This window comes from Nicotiana tabacum, chromosome 4 (genome assembly GCF_000715075.1).
Source record: "Nicotiana tabacum cultivar K326 chromosome 4, ASM71507v2, whole genome shotgun sequence".
NCBI classification, from domain to species: Eukaryota; Viridiplantae; Streptophyta; class Magnoliopsida; order Solanales; family Solanaceae; genus Nicotiana; species Nicotiana tabacum.
In genome coordinates, this window is record NC_134083.1 from 20,531,184 (window position 1) to 20,540,435 (window position 9,252).

Genomic DNA, 9,252 nt, shown 5'->3' on the forward strand with positions numbered 1-9,252 from the left:
TTGAAGTTGCTCATAATCTATATTTAAATTTTCAAGAGAACTTTCAGAAATATGTGTAAAACTACTAGAAGAACCAGTACCACATCTTTGATCTTTTAAGATTTTTACTCTTATTAGTACCACCCTACTAGTACACATTTTTTTGGCTGCTCTAAATATACTCAATTTAATTAAAAATCTAAATTAATAAAATAAAATAAAAATAAACACCAAAGAAGAGAAAGAGATAGAACTAGTGTACCGGGAGTCCGGATGCCGCACTAAATTTGATATCACACTTCAATTGATATTTGATGATATTGATACCACACTTCACTTGATAATTATAATTTTGTAGTGGCTACCGTAAATATTTGATAAAACCTAAAATAATAAGTAATTGAGAACTTGAGAACAATAAGCAATTCAATAATCAAGAGAGAATTAGAGTAGTAAAAGAGCAAATTTGTGAGAAAAAATGAATAAGATGGTGGGTTATTTATAGTTTTTAAAAGGTTAAAAATATAATTTATTAATTATTAGAGGCGGGGGAGGGCTATTTTCTTAATGTGATAGGCCGAAATGGCCAAAAATACAAAATAAATGACCGTTGCCCAACGATCATTTTTAAATTTGACTGTTGGCAACGGTAAAAAAAAATACATAACGGTAACCGGGATGGACCGGGTTGTAACTCAGTAAAAACCCGTTAGTGGATTACCGGGCTTGCCGGGTTCCGGGGCACCGGTTAACAAAAATGGCCCGCCTCCGTCCGGCTAAACCCCCAACCCTAACCAACCAGTCCCACGTGGCAACGGTAGAAAAAACTGCATACTGGTAATCGGGATGGACCGGGTTGTATCTCGGTAAAAACCCGTTAGTGAATTACCGGGCTTGTCGGGTTCCGGGACACCGGTTAGCAAAAATGACCCGCCTCCGTCCGGCTAAACCCCCAACCCTAACCAACATGTCCCACCCCCTTAGCGGACCAGACTGAACCGGGTTGTCAGTGGGCTAGCCCGGCCCGACCCATTTAACAGGTTACTTATAACTATGGGTATAGTTATATGTGCTAATGTGAAGGTAAGTCTTTTTTTTAAAACCATAAATAAGCTACCTCTTTTTGCGACGTATATTTTGATCTTCTTCTTTCAGGGACGTATATTTTTTTAAGTATGGGACGTAAGTTGAAACATGGTACAGTGACAATTTCCTTATCGAATAATACGTCCAGTTTTATATTATTTTTGGTTGTAAATTTCATACAATTTTTTAGTGGTGGGAAATTCTTTTAATAAAGTAAATAATATTATTAATGTTACAAACTAAATTCTTGCATACAAACGGTATACCAAAAAAAATAAAGACAACCTGCATATGATTAAATATTTCAATACTAAATACAGTCAATTTTCTATACAATTCAAAACCTCATAATGCACCAAAGAATAGAAATAAGCAGCTATTCTTCACATGAACAAAGTCACTCTATCCTATACAAAGGATCTCTTGTTTCTCTACTTTCATAAATCACACTTAGTGCTGATGGAAAAATATTTTACGTACACCACTAGTACCTAACTAGCCGGCAATGCAGAAGGATCCATGTATCCACGTACTCGCTCGAGTTCTTAAACATAACACCAAGTAACGTAGGTGATTTTTCCCTTTTCCTCAAAACACATTTCTTGTCCTAGGTATCCATGTTGAGGTTTCACGTTGTGTTTTACATGTATGCATTTGAGTGGTTGCCAAACGAACTGACCAATAGAAGGATCAATAATCAATCCACGAACTCATACTCTTCGCTGGAGAACTAAGGAAACATATAAATGCTATCAGTTGTGCCACTTTTGTTTTATGCCAAATAACTGAAAGTTTCTGGCACGAGTACGAAAGCATATAATTACAATCAATTCAAATCATGTCTTCAAGACATTGCAGAACATCGATTCATTGAACTGCAATGCCAATTTGTCCAATGAAACCCAAACATTTACAAGTAAATCCTTTACTTGTAAATGAATACACAAATTAACACAAACAACAGAAGTTCTCTGGGAGAAGGATTGCAAGATAATGAGCTATGACTACATTAATGCTCACACTTTTCACGGCGTATAAACATACAAAATTTTGCTGTTAAACTAGAGAGATGGGTCTTGACATAAGGGCTATGATGCCACCTCCGAAAGGTAAGATGTAAAAAGAGACACAGCATCCTGCAAATGGTATGCACGGGTAACTTCAGGTATGGGTGCCTTGAATATGGTATCATAGCAGCTTAGCTGGACCTCATTTTCTGAACTTCCACCGCTATCAGAAAGCAGCAAATTGCATATCTCCTCAGCCATCTTCGAATAAACCACCCTAGAGACAATATACATTCATTAGTTCAATCTTGTTACTATAGGAGCTCTCGCCTACACCAAATGGACTTAAAGCATTCGAGGATCATGCCAAGTTTCCATGCTTTATGGGATACTTTACTTCAACATAAACCAGCTGACATAAAGCTCTACTGATTTAATCATACATGAGAATTCAAACTTAGAAATGAGAAACGAAGGGTTATGGGTTCAATGAGATGGTGGAAAGAGGGGGGAGTTGTTCTTTTTTATTTGGGGGGGGGGGGGGGGAGCGTTGCCTCTAGCAAGAAGCAGCACTGTAAGTTTTATGTTTCAGTTTTTTTTTTTTAATGACGATGGTACCCCGGCCAGCTTGCTCGCACCTTAACTATTCCATCGGGTACCTTCTACCTCATATCAACTCAGGTACCAGATAACTCTACCTACTAAGGCTTATGCAGATGGAAAGAAATCATCTCGTGTTTTTGCCTCCACTGGAATTTGAACGTAAGACTATTAATAATTCAATGTTAAGTACCTTGCTTCGACAGGCAATCTGCTAGTCCAAACAGCCAAAGAGTTGTTTAAGCGACTGATGAAGTCTGTACAATCACTGTTTTTGTTTTCTAGAGAGCCCTGTCAATAAAAATGTGTTTTGTCAAATCTCCTATAAAGCTTTAGAATAACTAGGAGATATGTCGATAAGCTTCAAGCAATAATCGTAAACAGATATTCTCTCTACTTCCTATTACTATGCAGAAATCTCGTGACAGTGACCTCTATCATTCAATTCCTACATGAACTGTGCATTTACAAGTTGATCACTGACCAAGCTGCACAGCTAAAATCTCATTTCCAGTCCAGTTTTCCTGTCAGTAAGTACATAGGCTTCCCACATCCACCTGAAAAGAGCATTTTGTTCCAAAATGCATGTGACCTCCCAATTGTAATAGTACCAGGGGGGAGGTCAAAACTTTCAGCGCAACTATGGACGCAAAAATGTCATTCACCGGCATTTATATATGCAACCATCAAATAAAGCAAATTTTGATCTAACAAGGTTAACAGCTCCAGGATATTTGAGAAAAGGATTCAAACACATGTAACTAGATAACAGAGAAATTTCATACCTCTTGGTTCATAGCGTCATGGTCCTCCTGAAAAGAACTTCTCAACAAATAAAAAGTTACATATATTCCAGCTCCCAGATCCCAATCTTCAATTTCTGACTTGTGGTCCTCCATGGAAGCTGCTAGCCTCCATATTTCAGAGTGTTCTTCTGTGAATAAACAATATTCGAGTAATTTAGCACCAGAACAAATTTTGAGTAAAAAGATAAAGCTGTAAAACAAGCCCCCAAATCAAATAGGTGACGCATATCAGAGTATATGAGCACATAACAAATTATATGATGAGACATTTAGACTCGATGACGACTCAGATGGCCATAAGAAGACAAGTCTTACGGCATTTACAGCGTTTCATTAATTCTGTTCTAAATTATTAAACAAGGTTCACGTAGAAAAAGATTGAAGCTGGAAGAAGAAAAGGGAAGAGCAAACAACGGTAAAATAGCATCCTTCTGGAACTGAACATACCGTATTGCAAGTGGTAAAGCTATATAACTTTTGGGAGTAAAAGAACAGAGATATTAAACACAGATGTCTCTAGGTACATATTCTGGATAACGAATAGTAAGATATAAAGATGAATCTAAACGATCAAAAAAGATATAAAGATAAATCTAGAGATAAGCAATCTTGTACCTGATAGGAAAAGAGAATGAGCAACTGAAGTTATAAAAATGGTGTGCGCTTTCTGCCACTTTCCGCATTCCAAAAAGTGTTCTAGGGCTTTGGGGAATTCAGAGTAGTAATTAAAATATGTTGCCTGCAATAGAGTAAGCCAAGGGTGAAAAATAAGATGCAAGCAGAAGAGTGATTCCACACTAGTAGCAATCAACTGCAGGCAAAGCACTAACTCGACAAAAAAGTACTAGCATCTTCAAAGAAATTTCAAAGTACACGCTGGAAATTGCTCTCTTTTCAGCATAATGTTAAGCCATCTTGTCCAGAAACAGCAAGCAATAATATCTCGGTGACATAGATTAGCTTTGATTTGCCATAAAGTGGAAAGCAAGAAGCGTGGATCAACATAAAACTGAAATCAAAGTAAGACCACTGACTCACCAAAGCTTCGTTCAACCATGCTGATGGAATACCTAGATCCTCAATAAACTGTCGCTGTAAGTCCTGAGAACTCCAAGTTTCACAATACTGAAAGAGTATTTCCCTTATAAGAGCAGCTTGCAAATAAGGACAATCTTCACGGTGAGGCATGTGAAGCGCCACATAGACAGCCCAATGACATTGACCAAGACACAGCAGCTGAGAAATGAAACTAATGTCTAGGAGATGAAGATCATTAGAACTGAAAGCACCAATGGCTTCTAAAACAGCTCGTTGATGCCAGATCATGTGGTAGTCAAGGGGATCATTTGTTGAAGCAAAGGCACTGAACATCGTCTTTAGAGCACTGAAATCAATTTCTTGATTGGCATGAAGAAGCATAAGATAATAGCCAAGGTCAAAATGTTTCACTGCATGCCAATTCATAGACACTTCTACAGGTCCTTCATCAATATAAACTGGAACAGGAGATGGAGCTTTTCCTTCATTGAGAAGCCGCTGATATGCGCGGAATAAAACAGGCAATTCAGTTTCTGGTGGAAGCTGATACCACATCAACAACCCCAGAAACCTTTTCCAGTCAATGTCTACATCATGCAGAGCTCTATGAATGTTGCCAGCAACCAACTCAAGAACCCTAATCCTCTCTGTCTCAACAAAATTGAAATCCAATCCATTTACTCTCCAAAGATCAAGCTGCCTAACAACATCAGAACGATTAACCATCGAACCACCAGCTTGGCTAAGAAGACATGCAAGTCGCACATCTCCTCTAGAGGCAGCCAGTTCCACAGCAGCATCCAGCTGCCGACCAGTTAGAAGTAAGAACATATGTTGTAGATCGCTTGAATCGTTCAAAGAGCTTACTTCCTCCTGCACCCTATGACAAACACTCTCTTGCAACCAATAGCTGAATTCTGCTCTCCTTATCACTGGAAGTGCTTCTGGATCAACATCTGAAACAGTTTCTCTCGTATCAGGTATCATGTCTTCCTCATCCTCATCTTCTAGAGACTTTGATTTCCCACTCAATTGTCTGGATGAAAAAAGCACTTTTATTAATTCCCAAATCATTGCTTGGTGCATCAGAAGAACACGGGATGCTGAAGATAATCCAGGAACCTCCAACTGCCTCTCAACAATACCAATATAACTCCGACATACATCTGAAAGCATTACACGATCACACACAACTCTTTGTAGCTTTAACGTGAAGGGTCCCTCCCCAAACTCTTTGGTTTCATGACTAATTTCCTTGTGAAGAAGGAGAGGTGAATCAAAACACAAATCAACAAGTTCCTCCTTAAACTTTTTATTTTCATCTCTAGCTACTTGGTCAAATGCAACCTTCTCCAAATTGATTATGGAGGACAAACTTTGATTGTCTTTACTACCAACTGGCGCGCCAGAATGGATAAGAACACCATTAGGCCCCCAGCCAACTCCAAATGATCTACGCATGAACAATCCTGCATCAACAACATTATGAGAGTGGCTTCCACTTATAGGTGTTTGCTGCCTGAGATCCAGCTTCAAACCTTCAGCCTTTGTTGTCTTTAGAAGCACACCCTTATTTTGTTGGGTCAGCAAAATGGACCCTGGTGAGTCCGAGCCAAAACTACCATGTTTGTATTCGGTCAAAGCCAATGGAGTCTTGCGAGTCAAAGGTGGACTAATTCTCGGGTATTTATGCTGGAAAGGGGATTTTGAAGATTCTTTGCTGAATTGTGGTTTTCTATCAGAAGGCACGCAATGATAATCATCTACATCCTCCTCTTCTGCCGGAAACATCAGCATTCTCATTTCTTTCATCTTCATAGGATCTAACCCAAGATGAGCAGGAAGAGAATGTGAAAGATCAGTTGTATTGACTAAGGTGGTTTCTTCATCAATGTAGGAAACGTCTCCTCCATTCATATCCACCGGGTCTAGAACTTCTGGAGACACATCATCCATTATCATATCTTCTTCATCATCATCCATCAAACCAAATCTGCTGAAATGCCGAACGGAGAATTTCCATTCTCCATTTGATGGATTAAACGAGATAAAACGTGCTCCTTGCCTCTCAGTTCTACATCTCAACTTCTCCACCATTTCTCTAGAAGAATCCACATCACAATTTTTGGAGGATCGTATTTTCAGTAGCAAAGTTACTTCAGCAGGCTTGTTAAGTCCCTCGCCAACTGGGCGCTTGTCATTTTCATCTTCATATACAACCACCTCGTGCCTGCTAAACGTCACAATTCGATCCAAATCCAACCCTCTAACATCTGTTTCCCCAAAAAACTTGACAAACCCATATCCAAACCTCCCAACAGTAAAATCTTGAACACTGCTGCAATACCCTGGGCTTATAAGCTCCCTAATAGCCAATTCACTCAAGCAAGGCTCAGTAAAATAATCAGTAGATCGCAAGGTAGGTAAAGCAGCTTCATTCTCGCCGAAAATCTGATCTAAAGCTACGCCGTCAAGGGATACTTTTCTTCTTTTACATTGAGATTGAGAAACAATAAGTTGGTCATGAGTCCCTAAATCAACTTCCATTACTATGTTACTTCTTTCACTCCTTTTAAAGTTTCGCTGCAAGTGCCTGATAATCAAATCCAAATGTACATAGTATTATATTAGTATATATTTAAATTTACATGGGTAACGCAAAAGTAACAAATAAAAACCTGAGAATTCACGTGTTATAGCATTAGCATAGCTCAAACTCAAGCGTTTAGGGCATCGAATGTACAAAGACTGAATCAAAGATTAAAAAGCAGAGCAGCTCCCAAAACCCTAACGAGTCCGAACTGAAATCTACCTTAGAAAACGAAGAAACAGTAAATAAAAATGGAATACACTTACCTTACACTACGATGAACAAATTAGAGATTTCTAGCTTCTTTACTTCTCGGCGTTCGTGTTCATGAATGTTGCTGAGACTGGAGGGAGACGGAAGGTTTTAGACTCAGAAAGAAAAAAAAATTGCTTTGCTTTCTCAATTTCCCAAACTCCCGCCCCCACTCCCTGCCCTACTCCCTCGCCTGTGACCCGTGGGAGGCACGTGATGCGTCAGAGGGTAAAATGTGGAGCTCAGAAACTTAAGGAGCCTGCGGCGCAGTAAAAATGGGTTAGTAGGCGTTTGGACATAAGAAATGTAAAATTCGAAAAAATGGTGAATAATTTTTCAAGTGAAAATGATATTTGAAATTTAGTAGTCGTTTGGACATAAGAATTGTAAAATTCAAAAAAATAGTGAAATTTTTTTCAAGTGAAAATGTTATTTGAAATTTAGAGTTGTGTTTGGACATAAATTTCAGTTTGGGTTGTTTTTGAAGTTTTGTGAGTGATTTGAGTGAAAATTTTAAAAAACAGTTTTTTGCAGTTTTTCAAATTTTTAAAAATTTTCAAAATGCATCTTCAAGTGAAAATTGGAAATTTTATGAACAAATGCTGATTTCGAAATAAAGCGAATTTTTTTGGAAAAATCTTCAACCAAATTGTATGTCGAGATGGGCCCTTAGAGTTGTGTTTGGACATAAATTTCAGTTTGGGTTGTTTTTGAAGTTTTGTGAGTGATTTGAGTGAAAATTTTGAAAAATATTTTTTTGCAGTTTTTTAAATTTTCGAAAATTTAAAAAATACATCTTCAAGTGAAAATTGAAAATTTTATGAACAAACGCTGATTTCGAAACAAAGCGAATTTTTTTTGAAAAAACCTTCAACCAAATTGTATGTCCAAACGGGCCCTTAGAGTTGTGTTTGGACATAAATTTCAGTTTGGGTTGTTTTTGAAGTTTTGTGAGTGATTTGAGTGAAAATTTTGAAAAACAGTTTTTTGCAGTTTTTCAAATTTTCGAAAATTTTCAAAATGCATCTTCAAGTGAAAATTGAAAATTTTATGAACAAACGCTCATTTCGAAAAAAAGCAAAATTTTTTTGGAAAAATCTTCAACCAAATTGTATGTCGAAACGGGCCCTTAAAGTTGTGTTTGGACATAAATTTAAGTTTGGGTTGTTTTTTAAGTTTTGTGAGTTAAATTTTTGAAAAAGAGCTTTTTGCAGTTTTTCAAATTTTTGAAAATTTTTAAAATGCATCTTCAAGTGAAAATTGGAAATTTTATGAACAAATGTTGATTTCGAAAAAAAATAAAAAAAATTTGGAAAAATCTTCAACCAAATTGTATGTCCAAACGGGCCCTTAGAGTTGTGTTTGGACATAAATTTCAGTTTGGGTTATTTTTGAAGTTTTGTGAGTGATTTGAGTGAAAATTGTGAAAAACAGCTTTTTGCAATTTTTTAAATTTTCGAAAATTTCCAAAATGCATCTTCAAGTGAAATTGGAAATTTTATGAACAAACGCTGATTCGAAAAAAAGTGAAATTTTTTTTTGTAAAATTCTTCAACCAAATTTTATGTCCAAACGGGCACTTAGAAAAATCAGGTCTGAATCACCGTTGTCTTTTATATCCCTCTGTGCGGAATCAAACGAGTTATTTTTTCACCATAACTTCTTTATATGTATTTAAATATTATGAATTATTAATTATTGTAATTTACAATATATTTTTTAATAGTTTGCAAATATATAAATTTTAGCACGAAAAAATAAAAATTCTATGTTAAAATAAACAATCAAAGTTAAAAAGTTTGGACTTCAAAAAGCAACAAATATCACATAAATTGAGATAGAGAGAGTAATTTGTTACACTTATTTTTATTTATTTATTGATTATTTTAATTTT

At 36.7% G+C, this 9,252-nt stretch overlaps 1 protein-coding gene across 1 annotated transcript; it reads right to left on the reverse strand.

Annotated features, from left to right (window-relative positions):
- Positions 1-1,830: 1,830 nt before the first annotated feature.
- Positions 1,831-7,512, reverse strand: LOC107763793 (nuclear pore complex protein NUP96). The gene is made up of 6 exons (XM_016582289.2): positions 7,373-7,512; positions 4,517-7,109; positions 4,094-4,217; positions 3,458-3,606; positions 2,866-2,963; positions 1,831-2,349 (listed from the first exon to the last, which is right to left on the reverse strand). The coding sequence occupies exons 2-6, from the start codon at positions 7,061-7,063 to the stop codon at positions 2,154-2,156; spliced, it is 3,114 nt and encodes a 1,037-aa protein (XP_016437775.2). The 5' UTR covers positions 7,064-7,109; positions 7,373-7,512; the 3' UTR covers positions 1,831-2,153.
- Between the last annotated feature and the right edge of the window lie 1,740 nt (positions 7,513-9,252).

Coding starts and splice junctions, on each gene's coding strand:
- LOC107763793 (XM_016582289.2), bottom strand. CDS start 7,063: ATGGAAGTTGATTTAGGGACTCATGACCAACTTATTGTTTCTCAATCT. Junction 3,607..4,093: donor TCATTCTCTTTTCCTATCAG/GTACAAGATTGC, acceptor GTTTATTCACAG/AAGAACACTCTGAAATATGG. Junction 2,964..3,457: donor ATGACGCTATGAACCAAGAG/GTATGAAATTTC, acceptor TTTTATTGACAG/GGCTCTCTAGAAAACAAAAA.